The sequence below is a fragment of the Vanessa tameamea genome, chromosome 6 (genome assembly GCF_037043105.1).
Source record: "Vanessa tameamea isolate UH-Manoa-2023 chromosome 6, ilVanTame1 primary haplotype, whole genome shotgun sequence".
NCBI classification, from domain to species: domain Eukaryota; kingdom Metazoa; phylum Arthropoda; class Insecta; order Lepidoptera; family Nymphalidae; genus Vanessa; species Vanessa tameamea.
Window position 1 is genome coordinate 4,954,128 of NC_087314.1, and position 26,521 is coordinate 4,980,648.

Sequence of the window (26,521 nt, forward strand, 5' to 3'; positions counted from 1 at the left end):
TCTCACGTTCTGCGCAATCATTTTGTTCTTGAAGATATGGAATACTTTTCTCATGTCTTATACCTTTAGAATCAAATAACTTTTCTATAACTTTATTGACAAATTCTTTTCCATTTTCACTTCGCATAACTTTAATAGTGTGGCCTGTTATATTTTTACTCTCATTTATATAGTTCCTAATATGTTCTGCTGCTCCATTTTTATTTCGTAAAAAATATATTCTTCTATATTTTGAATAATCATCAATTAATAAAGGGAAATATTTCGCACCTCCCAGTGACTCACACTCCATTGATCCACATATGTCCATGTGTATTAAATCTCCTGGTTTTTCACCTCTTGTGTCACTTTTATTAAATGGTAGCTTATGTTGTTTGCCTTGTAAACATGATGTGCATATCTCAGAATCACCTTCTTTATACTCAATATTGTGAAGTCAAAAAGAAGGAGACACCATAGACTAAAAATAAAACTTAATAAAAATTTTATGTTGCTATTATTTTAGGGCTTTTTTCAGAATTTTTTGTCTAAAAAAACCAATAACTTTTTTTCAGTCCGACCTGGGATTTGAGCTCAGAACCTCGAGAGCTGTGGCCTTATATCAGGCTACTAGAACAACGAGGCAGTCATAATATAACATATACATATGTATGTAGCTCATAATCATAGTTAATTATACTATATATAGGTATACAGCTATACTTTAGTAATGAGAGCGTCGATAGCATTTTAGTAATGTCATCAAAACATGGCCATTCATATAAATGAATCACATCACTTGCGAATATGTTAAGTTGTATTGCCTTTTATATCTGAGAAGCAGTCCCGTTATCTAAATGCCTTATAATCAGACAAAAACAAACTAATTTAGTATTGTTTTAAGGACATTTAAAAAATATTATTAACATGTAAATATCTAAAGGCTAAGGCCTCATCTCCTTTGGAGAAATTTGGACCTGACTCCACCAAGCTGCTTCAATACAGAATGTGACACGTGTGGCAATTATCTGCTATACACAGGTTTGCCCGCGATGTTTGTTATCAACTCTAACATAACATGAACTGTAAATACAAATTAAGCACATGGAAAATTGGTAGGGCTTGCTCTGTTTTGAATCTGGAATCGTCGCTTCAATAGTCTCTTGTTCTTTTTTTAAGTTAAACTAAATTTACGGGCTCGAGCCTTTTTTCATTTTTTAGTTTTAGTTACGTGTGGGGGTTTACAATTTTTATTATTTACTAAACATCAGCAGATATTCGCTTGAGTTGGAACTCGTCGTCCTTCTTAAAAGACGTGGCTGACTATTATTTTTGATTGTTATATATTATTCTAGATATAGGTACATATATTTCTAGATATAGGTTATATTTACTATAATTATAATAATAATAATTTATTTATTTGTTTCATAAACATTTACCTTCTACTTACACACAATTTTTAACAGACAGATTTCTAAAAGATTTACCGCAATCCCGTGGGCCCTGGTCCGCGCTTGATCAGAGAGAGTACAGCCTCAAATTTCCATGATTATCTTGTTCTAGCTACTATGGCATCTTGGTTATGACAATATTAATATATAATAAGAATTCAATTGTTTTAACTCGTTTATTTATTGAAAAGAGTAACAAATCTTAGAACGTCACACGGCCATTAAAAAGGATTGACGAATTTCGACTTTTTAAAAACATAATACCTTGTTTATAAATATAAATGATTTTCTTTTTTTGGTGATTTTGATTGGATGGTAGTAAAACCATCCAATGATGAAATTTTGGATTGATTGGTTTTATTTCAAAAATAAATTTGACAGTGTGTTTTTCCACTAAATCTATAATATATATAAATATATCCAAAAAATACTGTACTGTATACGCATATGGACTATAGGATAATCCAAAAACGGTATTCTGATATTGTACGTTCTTACAAAGAAAATAATATTACTATAGTACAGATGTATCTGTCGATATATCACGACAGCAAAGCATAACGTACATGTCTTAATACGTTATGGCGTTTTATAGAGTTGCCTTTCTAAAATACTTAAATGGTAATGAGTAATCTTAACATGGTTAGGCAAAGACTTAAAAAGTTCGGTAAAATCCGATCACAGAAATAAAATAACGGTATATAAATACGTAAAAAACGATAACGGCATATTGGTTGTACATGCAATATAGTTATTTATCGTTATTATTAATTCAGCAAAAAATGACATACAATATTATAACAGTTTTAGGGTACCGGCGATAATTTTTTTTTTACATCCTATCTAATAAATGAGCCGAGATGGCCCAGTGGTTAGAACGCGTGCATCTTAACCGATGATTTCGGGTTCAAACCCAGGCAGGCACCACTGAATTTTCATGTGCTTAATTTGTGTTTATAATTCATCTCGTGCTCGGCGGTGAAGGAAAACATCGTGAGGAAACCTGCATGTGTCTAATTTCAACGAAATTCTGCCACATGTGTATTCCACCAACCCGCATTGGAGCAGCGTGGTGGAATATGCTCCATACCTTCTCCTCAACGGGAGAGGAGGCCATAGCCCAGCAGTGGGAAATTTACAGGCTGATTATGTTTTTATGTTATTATGTATCTAATAAATGAAAGTGACTTTGATTGACCCAAAAATAAATTGTTCATTGTGTGTTATTCCTTCAATATAAACTTTTTATTTTATCCGCGCGAAGGCGGGACGGTTAGCTAGTTATCAGTAAAACACGATGTATTTCAAAGTAGGTTTTTTTTAAGTTTCTTCTTGTTATTTTTTTTACTTTTAACGATCGATTTATTTCTAAAATAATCGATTAGGATATTCTTGAAATAGTTTTAATATTGCGTACAAAGCCAATATTCTATGGGGGACGATAAGTGACGGTCAAACGACGGGGGAAACTATAATACCTAATAGTAGAGAAGGTATTAGATAGGTATGGTTTTATTTTTAACTATCCAGACTCGTGGCATTACACGCGTAAAATTTATAAAACTTTATAGCATACACACAAGAAATTTTACCCCATTTCCGTATTTAAAATTTGATTTTCATGATAAACTTATCTATTTTCCCGGAACTCAAACTATCTTCAGACCAGTTTCATCTTAATCGGTTTAATGATTTAAGCGTGAAGTGGTAACAGACAGAGTTACTTTCGCATTTATAATATTAGTAGGCATTAAATAAGACATACATAACTTAATTATAATTTAAGCCCATTGAACCGAGCAATCTAGTAATAAAGTATATTTGTGCGTGCGTAAGTTGCCTTAATATTATCAGTTCAATAGAATATAACAATATTCATCAATCGTTTATAGCTCATAACATTGAATAATTTATCGTCGATTTTATGATTTTTTTACAATATATTTAAAGTAGATTTTTCTTATAACATTTCTTATATTTACAACAATCATATAATGAGTTAAATCTAGTTTGTGAAGCGGCGAGTCAATGAACTAATAAATACATCAATATAAAATCAGATTTATGTATTTCCTTTATAATTAAGTGTACATTTTTATAAAATCAAACTTGTATTTATAACGTAAATATTAAGATAAAAATAATTAGGTATAAATACCGCAGTGGTATTCACAATTCGCGTCGTATCACACTCGCGAAGTATTAAAACCCGACACTGATACGCTATTTTGATACGCGTATCCTTTAAATGTTTTTATAATATTAGTCAATATCGCGTATCATTTTATGAAACATTACGGCAGTATTGGTACTTAATTAAGATTTAGTTAATAAGAAACAGTTATAATATAAATTGTAATTCTTGTTCCAACTATTATACAGTAATTATTGTTGGAAAAATGTCACAGCTTCTAAATATTCCACTGCTTGGCTAAGGAATCCTTCCCTTTTGAGAAGGTTTGGAGCTAATTCCGATGCCCCAATGTGGGTCAGTGGATACACGTGTGACAGAATTTCATTGATATCAGAGGCAGGTTTTGATTTTTCCTTTACCGTTTAAATTCAGCGGTGCTTGCCGATTCAACCTGCCATCATCAGTTACGATGCACGCGTTCTAACCACCGGGCATTCACGGCTCTCTCTCATGTTGGTAGGAATTCATATCTTTTGTTTTTATAATTCTTCGGCTTTCTCCTCTTTAATGATCTTTATTTAATTGCAGATCTTTAAAATATAGTATGAAGATTACAAAACTATGTACGTCGTCCGTACTTAAGCCCGTCTGGGTATGTACCCGCTCTTCTACCAACAGCAATATTTAGTTTTGTCATGTGCCAGTTTGCAGAGTTAACCAGTACTACAGGCACCAGGAAAATAACATCTTAGATCAATTTTACTTGGGGTCGGCGCAGCATGTCTTCTTCTTCCATACGTCTCTGTCGGACGTCATCTCACAAGTATTAATAATAATAATTAATAATACAGTACTATTATTAATTTAAGTATATTCTAATCGTTTTGTATGAACGCAGCTTTACGATTCATTATATTTTTGTTATGAACCTATTTTGTTTTTTTTTTTTTATTAAATGCTATTTTAGTTTAAGCATATTGAATCGAGCAATCTAGTTATTAAGTTTGTTTGTGAATACGTAAATTGTCTTAATATCAAAAATGATAAATCCTCTATAGGTATTCCATATGTATATATATACTACATACAAAATTAGCTTTAGGCTTTGTGCAAGCCCGTCTGGAGAGATACCACTCACTCAATCCTTGGTGTTCTTGGTTTCCAGTTTGAAGAGTGAGTGAGCCATTGTAACTACAGGGAAAAGGGACATAACTCATATTTCTTGCAGCGGCAAAATGGCATAATGATTACCAAGCGGCGGTGGTGACCACATACGATCAGGTGGTCTTTATGCCCGGCCTTAAGGCGCAGTTGGACAATATTTACATTCGTATGCCTCGTAATGCACGTAGTCGTTTCGTCGTATCTAATGGGTTAATTGATGGATTCTCTCTGTAAAATCAATTTCACTTCTCATATAAAGTTAATTTCATTTGATTTTCTCGAAAACATATGATAAAGGATTTACAAAAGCTTGTATAGTTTTATTATTTGTTGTAATATTTATAAGAATTACATCCGGACCTGTTTGTAAAGTACATAATATTCTCTTATTAACATCTTCTAAACTTTGTCCAATTATCGATAATTACAATTTAATATTTGTAAATTATATCGGTATGATAATTAATTCTGAAATGATTACTCGATAATCTAGTCCGAGAGCTTTTAAGGACACGTTAGCGGTAGTGATGTATTGCTGTAACATATTCGTTTATCGATATTCGATTACCGATGAAAATAATAACTGAATTGCGTTCAAATTGTGTTACATTGAAGTATTGTCACATTTTCAAAGAACCGGTTGCTCTACTTTCGCAAAAGGTTCGCGTGCACTACAAATATAGGTTGATAAGTTTAGAGGCAGTGAAAAAGGCCTCAACAATTAATTTGGTAATAATATAATAATATATGTATGTATATATATAATTAAAATATTCTGAGTACAATTTTGGTCTGCCACACTAATAATTTGTTCGCTGATAAAGGATTTAAGATAGTTAACATTAAAAACGCCGTAGCGAATAACATAGCAGCAAAGAAGTGTGTACACAATGTTTTAAGTCCATATTTGCGTGTAGCATGCGCGTCACAAGCGGCGGCATACGTTTGCAGCCGACTGTATCTCCAATATCAAAATGATTATGATTTCTTTCCCGCTAATGCAACTGCTCCAGTAGTATATAAGGTCAAGCTTTTAGAACGTTCAACGTAGCATGTCATTTAGCTCCACCTTATAACGGTTTGGATGAACACAAAGCAGATGGCGTTGTTTTCGTGAGTACATTACAACAGTTGCAAATACATGGAAAATAATTAGATTTTTTTTTAACTTATTATATTATCATATTGATTATGCTTTAGTTATTACTTTGACGTTGAAAACTATTAGAGACAAACATACCCAGGTGTGTGTGCGTGTGTATATCTCTAATAGTTTTATATATGTAAGTATGATCTATGTTCATTCTTACATACGTAAAACTATTAGAGATATACACATATCCAATACAACAACATCTAAGTCGTATGTTCCGACACCCACTAAAGAGCATGTTAGCGGAAGAGGAGAGGTGAAAAGAGTATCCACTGAAGCTATGTGGAAGTATGTAAGAATGATCACATACTATTGGTAATAAAGGAAGCACCTTTCCTCTCCCTTTATTTAAGCGTTGATGGATACAATTAGTCGAACAAATCATCAACCAAATCGATGTATTTTGTTGTGTGATGTATAGTAATTGTACATTTTTTACCAAAGACAGAGACGATGTAAATTGATATAAAATAAATTTGACTTCAAAGTTTTGTATTATTTAATTTTTAAAAATAATAAAAAAATATAAATAAATTTTAATAAAAGTCGATATCGTATTAATAATAACAACTGTCGTAATCCTCAATTTAATAACGTCAACTGTTTTATTTATTTTTAAATTAAAATTAAATAAGTTATGCAAAAGCATATCATAACAGAGATGCAAATATTTATCCACTAGTTAAATAATTATTTACGAACAAAAGAATACATTAAAATGGATATAATAAACTACAAATATTGGCATGTCACTGCGACTTTCACATTTCGCATCCCCGCTCGTAACTATAGAAACTCGAATTCATTTCGATTTTGAATTCAGATTATTTAATTATTATTATTCAAATTAAAAATAAATAAATATTTTTATTTATTTACGTAGCTTTTTATTATCGACAGCTAAATTATAAAAATATTAAAAACATGAAATAAAAACGTAAAATACTATTTGTCCATACAGCTAATAATAATAAACATTGTAGCTACGCTATAATAACCATTTTATAAAATATAATTATACAATCGAATATATATCTTCTCGTACTCGTGGGCCCTTAACATGTAGCGGTCAACTGATTAAAATAACTCAAAAAAGAAGTGAACCGTGTTAAAATTGTTTTTTTTTTGTCGCCAGATCTCTTCAGGTATAAAGTGTCTCTTACCGAACGAATGGTAAAATTGACGACAGTAAATATGTAAGTTTAACCCTTCTATATTGAACAAAAAATATTTTGCTTTGACTTTGAAATCCTACATATTCCATAAATCATATAATTATATTATTTTTCCATATTTCGATACGTCAACCAAAACGAACTTAAAAGTTGTAATCGAAAACTGAAAAAATAGTAGGCGCGCAACGGCTTGACCGCGAAATTTAGAAAAAGCTTCCGAACGCTCGCTTCATCAAACAACAAACCAACACAAGAGAGAACGCACGTATCTGAAATTATAACAGATTTTGTTTACAACCTAAAATGTCGTTGAAGTATTCGATAGGATTTTTGGTAAGTTCTCTTTCTGTTAATATATTAAATGTAGCCATATCTGTTAAATGTATGTCGAAGTGTAACTTTCTTTTAATTAAAACTTATTTTAAATACTTCTGGAAATTTCGGGAGAATATTAAACAGCTATTAATTAACTCGTGTTTTTAAAAATTATTCGAAACCTAAAATTCGCGTAAATAAATGTTTTCAATATTAAATGTGCTTGTTTTCATATCAAAAGTGACGTAAGGAATATAAATCACTTTTTTTTAAATATAGGAATAAAAAATATATTGGTTTCGTTTTTACAAAAATATTTCAATTACATAGTTTAAATGAAATTCGGTTTTAAATAACGTTGCAAATTCTTAATACTTTTATTTATAACTATTAAAACATTAATCAAAATAGTTATTTAGTAACATAAAATACAAAATAAAATCTAATAGTTTATTATTAGGGATTTCAATTACGTGAGGTGAAATATTTATTTTGTTGCAAGTCTAATGCAAATTTATATGCAAGATACGTTTCAGATTAATTTATTTTAAATTCAAGTCTTGTTCTACCTTTTAAATATAGAGCCCGCCAAATGACAAGCTCACTAACAACTATTGCTACTTGTGTCTGAGATCAACCTAAATTTCATTATTTTTGAGACGGTTCAAATTCAAGGCTAACTTGAAGTTCGAAAGTTAGGGTTGTTATGAAAATTACTTTCATTACTTAAATTTCATTTTCGTCAAGAATCGTTTCAATTAATTTGAAATATCCTTCTATTTAAATATCGTATCGCGACAAGATTATTCGTCATAAATACGACATAACTCCATCGAGTTTTATATAACATTATTTTATACAGAATGCAGTAAAATGACCTTTTGAACAAAGCAGCGAATCAAGCTATTATTAAAAAAAAAGCAAATCAATGATTGATCAGAATGTATACAAAAAATAACAGCCACTATTCAATCTTATACGAAGTTGTAGGAAAGTGTACTTTATCACAATAGTAATAAAGATTATAATCGGCTAGTGTTAGTTTAACTTTCTCAGTAGGTAGACGCTTGCAAATTACGAAAAACTATTCCATCTCTGATATAAAAAGAAAATAATACAAAATGAGGATAACAATCGCAAATCGGACTTAAATGAGGGTAATGCGTTTTGCAGTTACTGTGAAAGTAGCATCTAACAAACAGCTCTTTTGAGTTTTTCACAGTATGTAGGTCTAATACATACATACATCAAGTTGAAGGCTTTATTGTGAGTGTTCTTAAATCGAACGAGACAATGGAATTTGTAACGGTCTCTTTAATCCGATGTAGTTTTGTGATATCGTTTATTTAATTGGAGAATTTTTATTTCTATTGACACACTCTCATAGTTTGATGAATGTGTAACCTTTCTCCGAAGACAACTTTAAGATTAACATTAAGATTGATATGACATTGTTATATTTAATATACTTAATCTATTATTTAATATTAAAAAAATAGCGAATTTAATACAGACACACAAATCAAACTCTAAGAATGTTGCCAAGGACATTTGAGTTTTCGATTAATCCTAAATTAACTAATCACATTTATGTGATGTGTCACGGAATCTGTGTATCGATGAACTCCTTCAAAACAAGGACGTCCTAAAAGGCCACGTGATGTAACCAGAAAATAATTAAAAGTAGATAATTGCCTTAAATACTATTAGTCAATCGTGACAAATTTCATCAGAAATCTATCCCGTTATTCTCGTACCTAACGTGACGCAATGATGTATAAACAAATATGCTTATTGATATGACTTGTGACAGAGAAATTGTAAAGTAATAAGTTCCCAACGTTTTATATATTTGTACATATTCAATTATAAAATAACAATTATATCTCGGACTATAATAAAGGACATAAACAAGGAAAATATTGCGTTTCTCTTTGTTTCCGAAACATGTGACAAATAATAAAATCAGAAGTCAAGGAATGTTCGAAGAGAAGTCAATGATCTGTCAATAAAGCTTAGTTTACTTAAACGCGCAACGAATTATGAACACCTTGTGGTAATTTACCTAGAATATCAGCATCGAAAAATCAACATCGTTTACTAGAAAAAGTGAGCAACAAAGTGCTTAAGTATATATCTATATATAACTAAGTATGTTCATAAATATATTTCTGGCAGTATTATATCCAACAAATGCAATTCTTCTCACGGTCTTCCTTCATTGCCAAGCTTATAATAAACACAAATCTAGCATGTGGTGGTGCTTGATCGGAATTTAATATTCACTTGAAATTTCACGTTTTCAATAATAAGATTAATTTTGCTTAATATTCTTGTAATGTGATTGTGTCGTGCTCATCAATATCTAAACGATTAAAAATTTGTCTATTAGTGTAACATTCATAATGCAAAGCTACAAAATGTTATGGTTGGATGACCTCTAAGAAATAGTTGGAGAATTAGTTGGATTGGGTGATTTCATATATGGTTAGATAGAAAGTTTATTGAGAAAGTTTATATACCCAAGATCTTACCCTATATAACAAATTGTATGAAATTATAATCCGACACAGTTAGGTGCCTAACTATGTATATAAAAGTGTTAGTTACAATACCAAATGATGATGATTCAGTCGCTTGAAATCTTTTTTTATTTAAAAACTGAATTCATTTATATTCCAGTCTTTGTTTACAATAGTATAATTATAAGATATTATTTAATTGAGTTTTAAATATTTATAATATTTTTTAAATGTTGGCAATATTTAATTGCTCTCTTACATTCGAACGATTGAATTGAAAGGAAAAATTTAAATGCACTTTCTATAACTTTTACTTAATAAAAATGTGAAGACGTTTTTCGCGTTGACCTTTGATCTGGATAGCCTTTCATACATTTTCAATTATTATAAAAAACTAACAAATAAATTTCATCACTTTAATTTCTATGTATTTTCACGATTATTTTTTTGCGTACATGGAGAAAATATCTACAAGCACTAAGTTGTTTTTTAATATAATAGCGTTTTGATAGATGAACCGAAATGTTAGTTTCGTTATTATATGTGATGACGCCGATGTACTCTTGAACGATTTCGACCTCTGCAGCCGTTTTAAAGAGACAAGCCAAATGAGCGGGTCATATTTTAGTGCTCAAGTGTGCGCTAACAAAAGTGCCCTGTCTATCCTCTCACACAACAAACTCTGGGCAGCTATTGAGAATTACGTCACAGCTAATCTGAATAATTTTTTTATTGGTTTGACCCAATACAAACCATTTATTTGTAATAAGATTATATTTTAATTGTACGAATGTTAAGTGCCTAGATCAATCGAACTAAACAACTGATCAACATCAGATTTAGACAAAATTTCCTTTGACAATCCTTTGACTCTTTGTTTTCGGAGTTTCTATTTCAGATATATTTTATTTTTTTCTATTTCGATTAAATTGAAGCATCACTAATTAATTCGAACCTATATAGAAATTATTTCGTTGACCCCATTGAGTGACTCAATATTATTAAATTAACTCTTATAAAGTTTTCGTATGTGAACCGGTTTATCCAATAAGCAGAATATCGATCGATCGAAACCGAATATTGGGAGCAATATCTCAAATATATTGAAATTTATTCATATGGATTATAAATGTACTTTATTTAATTATATTCGGTATTGGGTATTACTTGGTGGTAGAGCGTTGTGCAAACATGTCTGTTCAGGTACCACACACTCGTCATAATATATTTTACCGCTAAGCAGCAATACAAAGAATTGTTTGTTGTGTACAAAGAACGTAACATCTCAGTTCCCAAGGTTAGTGGCACAAGGAATGAACTATCAATTAACCCATTTGCTGCCTACCTATGCTATAAAAAAGTATCAATGCCTCCCATTTTATAAATAACTTTAGTATACAAAATATAATTGTCTAGTATTTTAGGGTATAAAGTGTAAATGAATATGGTTTCCAACAAAATATATATATTTTTATTACTATTGTAATGCTACAGATACCGAGATCCTAGGCTCGGAATGAGTTTCACTTAAATAAAATACTTTTTATATAAGTGAAACCTAAATTAAATAAATTCAATGTTGTTAACCACTTCGAAATTATGATTGTATCGAGAACTGATAGGAATCTTTTTCACCGATCAAATTAAACTCCGTTTGTTAATTAAATACAATAAAGTTATTACATACATTGCAAAAAGACTGGAAATATTAACTCCACCCTTTTTTGTCATAAATATCTTTCGTGACAATTAAATTTATTAAAGCTAAAAGGCTATAGAATTTTATTATAGAAGCGAACACCTCGCCCAAGGAAGAAATAATTCACTTCACGGAGACGGTAACTGACCTATTACAAGTTTTAATTTACTTCTCGTATCTCTGTAATATTTGTAGCTATTTCTGTCACATTATTTTGAATTTATTTTCAAACATATACTTTTAATTAATAAAACGCTTTTTGTTTCTCGATTAAGGAATTTCTTAGTAGCACCTCGAAGTTGATAGGGTACGCAGAATTAGGAATATAGCAACTCAAAGTATTGATATTATTATTCTACTGATTAAAACGTGGTACCACCGGTATTCATGTGGCCAAACAAAACCCCTACCATCTTTGTAGGCAGTCCAAATCGTACCTATGTACGATTCGGACTATTATATTTCAACTTTTGAAATATTAATTAATGCATTGACTTTCAAGAGTAAACAAATAATTTTCTCAAGTCTTTTTGTAATAGTTGTGAAATAAAAAAAAAAACACGCTTTAAATAACACTACAATTTCTTATTTTTGACAATTATTTATCTTTCGCCAAAATTTCATTTTTAATTAGTGTCGAAATATTTATGCTCAAAGGTTAATTAATGGTTACATCAAATGTCTTACAATTATTGTGTGTTTTTTTTTTAATTTGCAAAATATTGCGCAACACGCGCATATTTTAGTATCAAATAGAATTTGTTTATATATTTAATTGACATCCTCGTCTTATTTCGTTTTTCTGTTTCAAGTTACGACACACTTTTAATTCTAATTAACAAAATCAAAAAGGTTCTCAATTCGACTCTATATATTTTTAACTATAATATTATATATACGCTTACTTTTAATGGAATTATTTTGCGTTAGATTCAGAATAGCTCAATTTGAAAAATATGTATAATCACTAGTATACTAGCACTTACGGTCTAAGTGTAACTTACTCTTAGGTTCTTATGAGAGATTTATCGCAGGTCTTAGTATAAGTTATAGGGCTTTTCTGTCGAAAATACTTAGAGCAGCCCGAAATTAGGAAGGTAGCTCTTTGGTATATTCTTAAACGTAATTCTAATGTCACTCCCGTCATCTAAATAATTTAACCAGGGAAACAGGATTAATAGGATAACAAGTATGAAAAAACTAGTTGCATCTTTGTTTATGTAGACACTTATGCAGGAGATTAGCTGCGGTGGCATAAATTTGGTTGACTTCATTCGTGACCAGTTTAATCGTGACGATGTCGTTCTAAGATTCCAATTTTCGTTTTAAGATTTTATTTATTTATTAAAAGGATCAGTGCTTGCCCTTCACGTCCATAGCGAGGTCATGTTTTTATCCGTTCATTAGTAATGATCCTTAAATTGCAGGTTACAGAATTGAATGTTATCGGAAACGACCCACTTGTATTTAGATAAATTAATTTAAAAAATCGAAAAGCTAAAATGATGTTTTGATCAACAGAAAATAAATACATCCACTCCAAATTAATGTCACAAGAAACATGATTCAAAATGATTGCAAGACAAGACATGATCAATAAAGAACTTAAATAAAAGGGTACAAAAAGATTTATTAATAGACGTTGACAGTCATAAAGTATATTAAAATTGAACTTTAATCAAAAATAGTTACACAGCAATGAGCATACAATAATAACAACTGTGTATCTTGTTAAGTATGGAAAGTTTTCTATTTGTAAAATGTCTGTACAAAATCAAAATATTCTTTATTCATGTAGGCTCATAAAATTATGAATCGTCATGTAAAGCTACCGCCGGTTCGGAATGTTCCACCGAACGAACCGCTAAGAAACATAGTTCTTACTTTTCCGCCAATATTCATAGGTTACTTAATTAAATACATTTTTATTCTTCATATACATAATAATCAAAGAATAACTCCATACTTCTTTATCGTATATTGTGTTTAATTGAGAAGGAAACTTTATCAATATCTTTTGACATGACATTTCAGAAACAAATTTGTGAAAAATAACATTATTTTATATATAAAATACAGCAAATTAAAATATTGTAATTATGCATATTTTTAATGAAAGATCGTATATGTGGCTATTATAGTAATGGAGGTTTTTAATCGTTAAAAACCTAACGGTGTTTTTTGAACGCAATCACTTTGTGTTGAGCTAATAATAAAATTTGTTATTGCTATTTAGAACTGAGTACAGTTATAAATATATTAATGTTTCACGACCTTCGATTCATCTCCGTTAAGTGGAAGTGCCGTTCGATAATAATTCGAGCGAGTCATATAAATATATGACCGGAATAGTTAGAAAAGGTTAAACGGAAGATTGCGGGTTCAAATCCAGGTAAGATTCGATTAATTTTCATGTACAAAAAATTGTGAGGAAACCTGCATGTTTCGGATTAAAGTGTACCACATGTGTTTCAACCCGCATTGGAATAGCGTGGGGTAAGCTCCGAACCGTGTCCTTATAAGGGAAAGGAAGGTTTATGTAGGAAGCCTCAATCGAACATTTTTTATAGGTAGTTTTTTTTTAATATCTATCGGCTATGTTTATAAGAATAAGACCGAGAAGCAAAGAAACGCTCACGGATAATTAAATTCTTATATTAAACTAGTCTTATCAATCAGAAGTAAGAAAGACGTTTTAAAAAAAATAGACTAATACCTATCTGACTTTATAACAACAATCAATAACAACTTTAATGTCCTTAAATGAATAGTAATTATTATAACAAAAAAAAAAAACAAATGAAATGCCATTGCCAAATGTAAAGGTTTGATGTATTACGTTACAAGGTTTTGATGCATTATGCAGTAAGACTAGCTAATTCCCGGTATACACTGCAATACACTTCAAAATTGTTTGTAAACAATTATTCGATACGATTCGCCCAGTACGTTGATGGCACATCGCCAGAAACTTACACGCAAATGCCAAAACCTGTACAAAGGTAAAGCTAAAGAATTCGAATACAAAAAAAAAAAACGTTATTTTTAAGTTTATATTTAAAGCTAATATTATAAATATTTGTGAAGCGGATTAAGTTTACACGATTAACCGTGATAAGGCGATAACGAACCGAATAACACATATTGTATACATTACAAATTAAAAATAATAAGTATATTAATTTTTGAAACGATCAGTTAAAAGTATTTAGTGTTATCTTTTTATTTTATGTGTGATTTTATATTTATGGAAACATAATAGTATCCATATTATTCGGTGTCGTGTCGTTCGATCGTGTATCGTGTGTATTCGTCAAAAACTTTTCGAATTTATAAGATTAGAATTAAAAAAAAAAAAGGGAAAAATAACGCGAAAGTTAAGTCGAGACAAGTGTTAACATTTTAAAAGACCTTACAATGCATTCGTTTATTCGTAACTAGATTAAAAAAAACAAATACAAAAATGTAACACGACTCGTAAAGACATAATAAGCGAAATGAAACCAATTAATGATTGTGTTAAAAGCTTCACAGTTTTTTATCTGTACCTATTAATAAATTATTTCCTCGAATGAAATAAAAAGTATTTAAACGTTAATTAGTAACTTTAAATATTAAATAGTGGTATAAAAGAATTGTTGATAGCGAAATCTTGTAGAATTTCAAGTTCAGACTTTTAATCTTAACATTTCGGGAAATAGTTGAACAATAAATATGAACCACATGTGTTACACAGGACAGGGAAATGGTTAATCTATAATCAATCAATCAATCAACCAATCAATCAATCAAAATATACTTTATTCAAGTAGGCTTTTACAAGCACTTTTGAATCGTCATTTAACAAAATATTTAAAGTAAAGCTACCACCGGTTCGGAATGTCGATTCTACTGAGAAAGAACCGACAAAAAATTCAGTAGTTAATCTTTTTCAACATCTAAAAATACATTCATGTTACTTAATTACAATGATATATGTATTTTATGTCTCCTGCCTGGAAGTCAACAAGCATTAACTCCACGCTTTTTTATCATCAATATTCCTTCCTTCCTTCTTTACCAATGTATTTTTTACAAATGACTTGAATCTGTGAAACGGCAAAGTTAAAAATGTCTGCAGAATTTTATTATAGAAGCGGATACCTTGCCCCAACAATGGTTTATTGACTTTGCGGAGTCGGAAACTTGGCGTTCTAAGCTTATCCTAACTTCTTGTGCACATACAATGATTATCACTGATTTTATAAAAGTGATCAATGCTACTATGAATACTCCCAAAGAACCATCCGATCTATCTACCTGTACTTACTCGTGCAAATATCTTATTGCGAGATACACGTGTTTTCCGAATGATATTTTTATTAAATGCAGATATTGTGTGCTTAATCAATAGCATTAGTATATTTAATAAAAACAACGTAAACGAAAGAAGCGATCAAATCCAATGACACGACGCTCGTCTTTTTTAAAACATTTGATTGAAAATTCGTGCAAGTATGTCCTTAAGAAATTATCTAAATTGTAATTGTATTTTTATAAGAATTTAACTTTGTTACTTATATTTGTCTTAAAGTTATTGGGAATTGCGTGAACTTAAATATAAGTTACATTACTAAGAGACGAAAATAATATTAAGCCTATTTAGAATTATAAAAAAAAAACTTTTTTGCCCAAATATCCTTAAATATAACGTTTAAATCATTAAAAAAAATACTTGAGATATAAACCAAAAATCTTAGGAGAGTTTAGCAAAGAAAAAAATAATAATCCCGCTTTTCTTTAAATACGTTACGTTTCTACAGAATGGGACTATGATATTTATAACATGGGGTCACCGTTTTTAAGTCCGTCAAAAATAAAACGGACGTTTCATTAAACGTAAAAACACGTTACATGATAGTGCAAAAAGGCGCGAAAATAGTCCAATAACGGACAACGAAAGTACACGAGTTACAGATTAAAAAAAATAAAACTAGTCAACCGTAAATTAAAAAATAACATTGACAAGACTCGTAAAATACAAGATAACACCCTAATTAGCTATCTTTATATATTATATTTTGCCATACACAGAAAATAGTTTACGATTCCTTCAGATAAAAATTCATCTTTATGGTCAATCTGTCCTATAAAAATACGAGATTTTGCATGAAAGTTTAAATTAAAAAATATTATACGCGCGCGTAATTGTTTACTGGGTGATTTGCGTCCAGATTAAAATTGTAAATCGACTAAATATGAATGTATAAAGCATTCTTATTAGTATTATGAGGTTGTTTGTGGTAATAATAAGGGAATGAGAAGGCGTAGCTGGAAGAGAATGAAAAACGGTTTATTCTGGTATGAAGGCTGAATAAGACAATTTTTAAAATGAACGACACACTATTTAGTGATGATTCATACTGTTATTACTAAGATGAAGGACGAGACGGTCAGGGTTCTTCTCTCCTTATCCAACTAAGACTTTTTTTCTTTTAAAAATAAATTTCAGCTGAACCATAACGCTGTCGGATATACACCGTTATATCGAAATTAAACTTAATGGTCAACCTTTATTTAAATATCGGTTAATTAAAGAAAAAAAATCGTTTACAACTAATAAATTGCCTTTTAATTAGTTTTATGCGATATAGCTACAAACCTTAGCCATTCTCAAAGAAACGGATTTTAGACAAAAGTGTGCTCATAAAAATGGATAATTATTGTTCAATTCCTTCCTAGTAAGTACTTGATCTAGAATTTATGGATTTATCTAGCATTTCGATATCCTTGTATGTCTTGACAGACTACTGACATTTCGAATATATGAATATCTAAGGACGCCTACAGACTTCCGTCATAATATTAACAATATATATTTGGTATATATATACCTAAATAAATCTATATCAATCCGTAAACAATTAATTGATTAAAAAAAAATTCGAAACAAAAAAACTTTGTATTTATAAATATTATGTAATAAATAACATACGGTATATATAATATTTAAATATTTCCTTTTATCTCGCATATATATTTCAATCAAAAAAAAAAAAAAATTAACAACATCCATATTTTTTTAAGTAAGTAGAATTTGTCCAAAACTGACGATCACACTGACTGTGCACGAAAGTCCATAAAAATATGAATTGAATGTTTTCTATTAATTTATTGTAGAGACAACTCACAACCTGTGATAAAGCCAAGATTTTATCTACTATTCCATAGGTCAAAAGAGAGTTTCTTTTCATTCACAATATTAGTACGCACATAAATTAAGATAAGTTCTACTAAAGGTAGCGGGAGCCCTTAAATACTTTTAATACAGTAACTATTTATAAATGTATCTCAATCCTTGACATATAGAACAATAATCGTGAAGCCAAAAAATACAATTAAGAATTAAATGAATTCCTTCCGTCATGTTTTTATTTAGATAAAGTTTAATAATTAGACTGGTAGTCACCAGACTATAGCTTATACTTTTAATATTGTCAATCACAGCTTTAAGGCTAAGCTAATAAATACTAGGCATCTTATTTAATTTCATAGAGATTATAATCCTTATATTATTCTATATTTCATACAGTCTGTACGACTGTTTCAATGTGGTGACTAGAAAACACTTATAAAAAATTTATTATCGTGCTAAAGTATCGGGGAATTTTCAACAAATATATATTTATTTAATAGTATGACTAGACGGCTAAATGGGTTACCTGATGATTAGTGGCCACCGCCGCTTATAGACATTTTAATCATTCTTTATAACGTCAGTGCGCCACCAACCTTGGGGACTAAGATGTTATATCCCTTGTGCCTGTAGTGACGCTGGCTGCATGGCGGTAGAATAATAATTCATAATTATTGGACAACATCACATACATCTGATCCCAATGTAAGTAGCTAAAGCACTTGTGTTATGGAAAATCAGAAGTAACGACGGTACCACAAACACCCAGACCCAAGACAACATAGAAAATTAATGAACTTTTTCTACATTGACTCGGCCGGGAATCGAACCCGGGACTTCAGAGTAGCGTACCGGTGTACACACTACTGGACCACGGAGGTCGTCACCACGGAAGATATGATAAATGAGTATCTTCTGTTTAGAAGAGACTCAATTATCATGCGCGCAAAAAGCCAAAATAAATGTTTGTGATGAACAAATTATCTCAAATTTTTGGTATTTGAATTTTGATATGAACAGAATAAGCATCTGAACCGACATTTTTTCTTGTATACAATCACATAACTAAATATATCAATATAAATATAATAAAAACATCTATAAACAATAAATAATACAAATATGGCTCTAGACTTTTATTATTTTTTATTCAACACAAATATACGACATCAAGACAAAGTAACGGGAAAATTATCATAAAAAACAGCCCACTGTTACATTCTTAGGTGAGAGTGACGAGTTGGACTTTTTGTCCGTCGTTCTACTTACGAGCGGTCGGTTAAATTTGCTAAAAAATATAAGACAAATTATTCAAATATAATTGCATATTACTCAGTACATTTGTATATGTATCAATATCATCGAAAAACTAAACGAATTAGTTGTAAAAAAGGGGATATAATTATATTAGAACAAAATTAAATACTAGTACAGTCACTGACACGACAAAAGATGTTGGTGTTGTTTATAAAACAACAAGTGTGATTTGCGTTTGTGATGGTTCAAGAATTTGCGTTTATCTCAATGGATAAACTTCGCTTACCAAAGAAGTGCATTTCGAGAATAATGTCAATTAATTTGTCAGTCAGCGCGGACAATTGCAAACTGCCTCGTTGATCTAGTTCTAGGGCTAGCTTATGTGAATACCAATTTCTTGGTTTCAAATCCCAGCTCGGCGAATAATAAATAATCTGTCAAGAATTTCTTAGTACCAATGTAGAAGAAACATGGCATTCTTTACACTTCCAGGCTTATAAAGCTCTTAAATCCAATGGACTGACGCCTTTAGTGCAATTCTGTTAGAAATCACTTCGTGTGTCACTGTGAAAAGTTCACATTCAACTTATGGTGATACGTCATTTCGACACTGATGTCCTATGAATATTATATTGTTTATGATCAAAGTCGCATATCGCATTCTGACACTTCACGCTCTTATTCTGAGATGAGTTTAGAGTTTCTTCTTACAGAATAACTCTACTGATGTCGCTTAACACCGGGTTATATGGATTACTATTCTTCATTACGAATGGCCATCATGGTCTCAATCAGGTGGATTTCATCATTGCCACCTTAATTGTGTTATAGTTTTAATAGTCTTATATATATATTAGACATATTTCTAGTAAATAATAAACATACCTTTTATGTAAGTCTAAGATAATTACTAGCACTACTGCCCTTTCTTGCTGCTCTTTCCGCGTTTACAGTAGAATCCATACTCCCAACCAGTTTATGTTTTACGTTAAGCAAACCTTCAAATTTATAATACAAAATTGGTCGTAAGATTCTTATTTATATATTTGTTCTAGATGGTGTTGGTTTGCTGTCTGGCAGAGGTGTCATCGCGACCGTCTAATGAGTAAGTATCAATAAGCTGTTTTTTATTGTAAAATAATACTAATTACTTCTTTGTAGTAATAAGACGTTTAAGCATTCTTCAATACAGTTTACCATTTAAGGATCAAATTACTACTTTCATGCGTTATAAAAGTATTAAATCAAGTATTGCTATATAAAAATAGCCATATAATATTAATAAAAATGAATTAATAAAAATAATAAAAATATTTTCAAAGTTTGGATGAATTATAACATGATTAAGGAAAAAAAACTTTTTACTAATAATATTACCATTATAAATGGCCGACGTGTGTGTGTATATATATTATATAGAACGTTGAAAAATAACTAAGTTTTTCTGTATAAATATTTCTTTACGTGCGCTTCCAAAACTAAGGATAATTGTGCAAAACTAACAGTATTTAATTAAGTTTCAAGTGTGAATCTACTTGAGCAACTTATAATGGCCGGGGTAGAGGTTCAGGTATGCTGTTTAATGTATATTATGCTTACATCACCGCTTTTATTATTCACGCTCAAATTAATATGCTTAGTCTTAAATATCAACCATAGATGAAAATTTAGTAATGATAAATTTAATAATTTCAGATCGTCAGTAAATGAAGAAATTACTATCAAAACATCTACTAAAGCTGACACAGAAGATGCATCTATTTCTTATCAAGAAGATTCTAATATAAAGATTGAAGAAGACGGAATAAAAGATATAGTTGAAAAAATAAAAACCATAAACAGTTTTCTGAATAAGCCGTCTCGTGAACAGTTAAATTTGAACAAGCCTTATAGCGAAAAACCCCACGGTATTGACAGAGAAACTCTTTTAAAAATTCAACAAATTATAGCGTCAGCAAAACTGAATAAGGATTCAATCAAGAATCAGGAGCAAAACAACTATCTCAGCGAAGATGTCTATCGAAATTACTATTCAAGATCATCAAAACAAACACCAAATTATTTTTATCAGAGCCCAATGATCCCTTATATATCAAACCCATATACAATGAATGTACCAGTAGTTCCCTCACCTTCTTATAACGAAATGCTTGGATATGCTACAAATAATAATTTAAAATCCCTCTCGAATGGGGTATATCAAACTAGACAGCAACAACCGTTTTTCCCAGGCTTTCCATCATTTCCCACATTTTCATCATTTCCTTCATTCTCACTAGATAACTTTCAACCATTTGCTCAATTATTTCCTGTTTTGATTAAAAATCCTTTCGTTGCTTTTAGTCAAGGTGGTGGATTAGACAATTTTGTTGAATATGGACAAAACGCTGATGTGTGCAACAGAAAACAAAAATCACCGACTGACAAAAACTACAACAATGTTGAGAATTTACAAGAAACTCATGTTACTGAAAATAACAATTATGATATCGGTAGCGATAGCACAATCTCCGAGAAAAAACCTATTTCGAGAAAATCTCGTGCACTAAAAAAACGTACCGTTTCTACTAAAGCACCTGAACAAGAACTCGACGAAAGTGAAACTGGTAAAAAAATTTACGCATCAAAGCCAAGCATTACTCGCAAACCAAGTAAAAGGCCTTCACCTGTTGAATCAACTGATGATTTTAAACATAGTGATCCTGAAGGTGATCTTCGTTTTCCTTTTTCAAGTGATTTTACTTGGTTTTGGAACAAAAAACCTGTAGCACCGAGTCCTGGTTTCTTTATAAACAAACTTAAAGTTCGTAAAGGTGGAGTAGCTATTGCTGGTCCAGGTGGTATAGCAACAGCTGGAAAAGGCGGTACAGCCATCGTTGGCCCAGGTGGACTTGCTTATACCAAACCAGGTGGTTTAGCCATTGCCGGTCCTCATGCTCGGGTTGTAGCTCTATCACCTTACTCGGATCTCTTTTCCTCATTAACCCGACCTCACCACCAAGGATACGATTTTAGAGCGTTAGAATCAATAAGAGAAGGAAAAATAGTTGCAACGGGTCCTGTTATTTATTATCATCCCATCGAACAAATATGATCCCATTTCCGATATTGAAATATATTTTGTTGTATTAATATTAGTTATTTTTTACTAATAGATACTACACGCCCGTAACGAAGATCAAGCAAAGTTATCAGAGACAAGCAACTGAAGTCTTTAATTACGACGGTGAAAATTTCGTTGATCATCTGGCGAAAGACCCCACATTTATATTTCATATTAATCCTCGAGCGTTTGCGAAGAGTGGAGAAAATGGTGTTGCTATATCTAACCCAATATCAAGTGTTATAATACGAAAAGGGGAACCAGGCTCAATTATACATACTCCAAGAGCAACAGCCATAGCTGGACCGGGAGGTATCGCCCACGCCGAATCAGAATTGAACGTATACGAATATGACATTAACTAAAATATTTTTTTACTTATTGAGAATATTCTAAACGATGACTCATCGAAAAATAGTTTCGACTCTCCTTGAAAATATTTTTCGACTACATAATGTTTAATAGTGATATGTTATTATGTATTTTTAAATGTAATATGTAAATAAAAAATAATGATATATTCAATTGTTTCATTAAAATAACTCGTCACGTCTTGAAACAAGTCTTAAAAAATTGTGCTTTTTTTTCTGATTCACAATTACGATGTTAAATCCCTAAAAATAAATAAAAATTATATAGAGATATACATATAGTATAGTCAATAATACTATCATAATAAAAAATATAAACATCGAACAAGAAAGTTAACGTTATTACGTTAACTGTCTTTTTATTTATCAAATTTGTAAAAAAGAACATAGCTGTTCACTTGTACAAAGATATAACGTACATTTTAGTACTTATTTCATCTCAAAGTAAGGAGATAAATATACCAAGTGAGTCGGCAATTCGATTTAAAATTATTGAATATTATCGTGTAACATCCAAGTATTAAATCTAAGGCAAAACATTTTATCTTTACAGTGGTGCTATACAATACATCCCTTTTTATGGAGGCGCAAAGGGACAATATTTAGAAGTGAAGAAAGATACAACAGGATCGATCCTTAGCGAGAAAGTGGTAGCTGAAGAGAGTATAAGCAGTGAAAACATAGTCAAAAATAAAGACGAAAGTCTACTATCCAAAGTTTTAGCTGCAAATTTACAGAGCCTTAAAACTCTGTCGAATAATTTACTGAAAATACACAATGTTGGACGAAAGACTGGCCGTTTAGGTAACCAAGAAAAAAATAGATTCAAAGGTCAACTGTATTCACTGGGTGAAGCTGCTTCTAATACTATTAAATTGATCGACGAAATAGGAGATGATGTTGAGGTGCTGTTTAAAAAAAATGCAACTCTTACAAGGAAATACGACGATACCTATGACGAAGATGTAAGTATAACCTTTTCTGTATAAAAAAAATATTGGTAAAAAAATGATTCGGAAATAATTTATTTTTTTATTTAAATTATAATAAAAGGCAACGATATTTACTATGAATATGCTGTATAATTTATATATTAAGTATTACAAAACTGTTACAAAAGGCCTTCGTGTGCGTTGATGTACTTCACATATAGCCTAACTTCAAAGCCTTGAATATCTGTGGTTCGTGGGACAATAAAAATAAAAATTAGAGCTAGTTGGGATTTTTTAAATTAACTTGTAATTTTTGAATTACTATTGGTATTGACTGAAAATGGATGTTTAAAATTAACCTTGATTGTCTCAAAAGAAAATAAGACCTAGACACCAAATACGAAATAAACAGCTAAACTGTTGTTTTGTGAATTACACTCCGAACTCCTATTTTACAAAAAAAGTATCAAACGATGAGGTCGTTTCAAATTAACAGGCCTTTTCTTACTTTTCGATTATATGCTTATATTTTATCCTAATTCCTTTAATACAAGTTATTATTCTTAATCCAGGTTGGCGAAGAAGGCATCAGCATCGACTCTCCGACAGATACCGGTGAATCTTATCTCGAGGGCAGTATAATTGCTGAAGCGAAGCCTGTTGGTATGTCTTAGAAAATTGACCATAACTTTATTCATCTTCAAACTCTTAACCTATAAAGAGGTAAAATTTGTTTTTTTGTATGTATGGATTAATCTCCGAAACTAATAATGATTTTACTGGGTAAAGGTACATTATTCCTAATTGCTATATGGTAAAAATTATATTTATATCACAGCATTTTCTTTATTTATAAATTTCATCAGTATGAAGCCGGATATAAACTCATTTGAGTAATTAAAAAGCATAATATATATGACCTAATTCAAATAAAAGAATGAATAAATCCTATCCAAATATAATTTTAGAATCAATGGAAATACAAAAAATAAATATAAGCACAAACAGGGTAATTTAGCATATATGACTATAGAATATAGAACCTATAAAACGTTTAGTTTTTTTTGTAAAATTACAAACTTACTAAAATGTAACTACTCATCATACTAAACTAATGTTTTTTTTTAATTTAAATTTGTGATATTTTACATTCTGTTTATTATTGATGTCTAGGTTTGGCAGTGATTGGTGAATCTGGATTAGCCGCTTCCCGTCCAATGGCGACAGCGGTGGCGGCTTCTGGTGTCGCCATTGCTCGGCCCATTGGAACGGCTATAGCTGGCATCGACCCAACTCTGCTTGGTATTGATTTCCACGTCAACCATTCTGAGCAGAAAATTAAATACAAGGGCCAATCCTACTAAAAACTAATATTTAAAAAAAAATAAAATAATATTGTATTGTGGACTAGAAGCTTTTGAATTTTAAAACGATTATATGATCGTAATGAAATAAATGTTATATTAAATACAATTTGACGATCAATACTTAATAGAAATTTAAAATGTGTTAAAATTATGTAGAAGAAGTGTTATGTAACAAACTTAAAATAATACCATATGTATATAAAACTTACTCGTATTAAATGCTGCTTTTGCGAAACTTAGCAATGATTAAATGTACTATGCATTGTGTCTATCTAAATAGAGGTTCATACGGTTCAATTTAATGTATAAAGAATTATCCATCATTAAAAATTTAAAATAAATACATAAAAAAAAACCTTCTAAAAGTTGAATGTTAGCAAAAGTTTTCACACAAGATTAAATGGAATGTACAAAAATAATTATATATCATTTAAATACTTAACAAATTCTTATTTTGATTTATCAGACAACGAAAATAATATGGGTACCGTGTATTGCCATGCTATATAAATTAATTCTAATTGTAAGTTAATAAATAAAATAAATGTACAAATTAAAGAAAAAATATTGTGATAGATTATATATTAATAGATACTGTATTGACGATGTATATTTTATAAATAAATCAATAATACTTTGTATTATAAACCCTATATTTATTTTCCCAGTCATACATTGATAGCAGAACATATATAATACCTAGGTCAGTTTCTTAAAAAAAAAACATTAAAATTCTACTCATTGTCTCATTCTTCAATAAATCAACTACACCCCAAGGCTCAATACAGTTATTTCTGAAGTATATTTAACACGATCTAACTTATGGCAATGTGCAGTATATTACTGTAGATATAATAATGCTGCCCATTCATACATCTTGTTCTTTGTATTTTCATCCCATAACAAATTTTCATAAATTTCGTTGCAGCGCCATCTACCGCGACCCATGCCAACATTTGATTCTACATATCTTAACAACGAGACGATAGATGGCATTGCATCTCTATTCTGCAGCTTCTTTATAGTACCAAACCCACCCTACGCTTTTGTTTAAATATTGCGTCACAGGAGAATGCACAATTCACACCAGACTTCCGACTTTACTTGTTTATATAAGTTTTTGTGCAAGCCCATAAGGAAAAGCACCACCCACTCATTACTTATTCTAACAGCAATACTAAGGATTTGTGAAGGGTGAGTGAGCCAGTGTAACTGCAAGAACAAGGAACATATCATCTTATTTCCCAAAGTTGATAACGCATTGACGATGCAAAGGGCGGTTAATATTTCTTATAGTACAAAATACAACTTTTTTTACGTCCTTCACCACTTACCATCAGATTACCCATTTGCCATTCTACCAACGTAATAATACTTTATTACTAACTTAATTGACATAGCATAGCCTGTTGACTAAAGCCAAGGTCAGTAGCTTTTATTTCAATCTTCGCATCATAAATAAATAAATCACCATCGTTGGTACGAAATCACATATTTATTTCGTACCAATTTTCATTGAATTTGGTTTAGTCGTTTGTCTGTGTTAGAACAACATACAGACAGACTAGATAACTTGATAAATAATTATAAAATTAACATACGTATGTAAATCGGCGCTAAGTAGTTTCTTAGCTTCATTGAATTACTTGCTGGTTCTTCTGGGTGTAATCAATATCCCGAACTGGTTGTAGAGATGATTCAATCTTCTATGATCCTTTTTG

The 26,521-nt window shown here is 30.6% G+C and overlaps 1 protein-coding gene across 1 annotated transcript; it reads left to right on the forward strand.

The window, feature by feature from the left end:
- Positions 1–7,282: 7,282 nt before the first annotated feature.
- Positions 7,283–24,800, forward strand: LOC113393353 (uncharacterized). The gene is made up of 7 exons (XM_026630198.2): positions 7,283–7,392; positions 20,083–20,132; positions 20,723–22,118; positions 22,166–22,459; positions 23,059–23,466; positions 24,006–24,096; positions 24,607–24,800. The coding sequence occupies exons 1-7, from the start codon at positions 7,363–7,365 to the stop codon at positions 24,795–24,797; spliced, it is 2,460 nt and encodes an 819-aa protein (XP_026485983.2). The 5' UTR covers positions 7,283–7,362; the 3' UTR covers positions 24,798–24,800.
- Positions 24,801–26,521: the final 1,721 nt, after the last annotated feature.

What these genes read in the sequence shown, in the direction of transcription:
- LOC113393353 (XM_026630198.2), top strand. Translation starts at nt 7,363, where the DNA reads ATGTCGTTGAAGTATTCGATAGGATTTTTG. An exon ending in GAGGTATCGCCCACGCCGAA is followed by an intron (nt 22,460 to 23,058) that starts TCAGAATTGAAC and finishes CTTTACAGTGGT; the next exon opens with GCTATACAATACATCCCTTT. An exon ending in ACGATACCTATGACGAAGAT is followed by an intron (nt 23,467 to 24,005) that starts GTAAGTATAACC and finishes TTCTTAATCCAG; the next exon opens with GTTGGCGAAGAAGGCATCAG.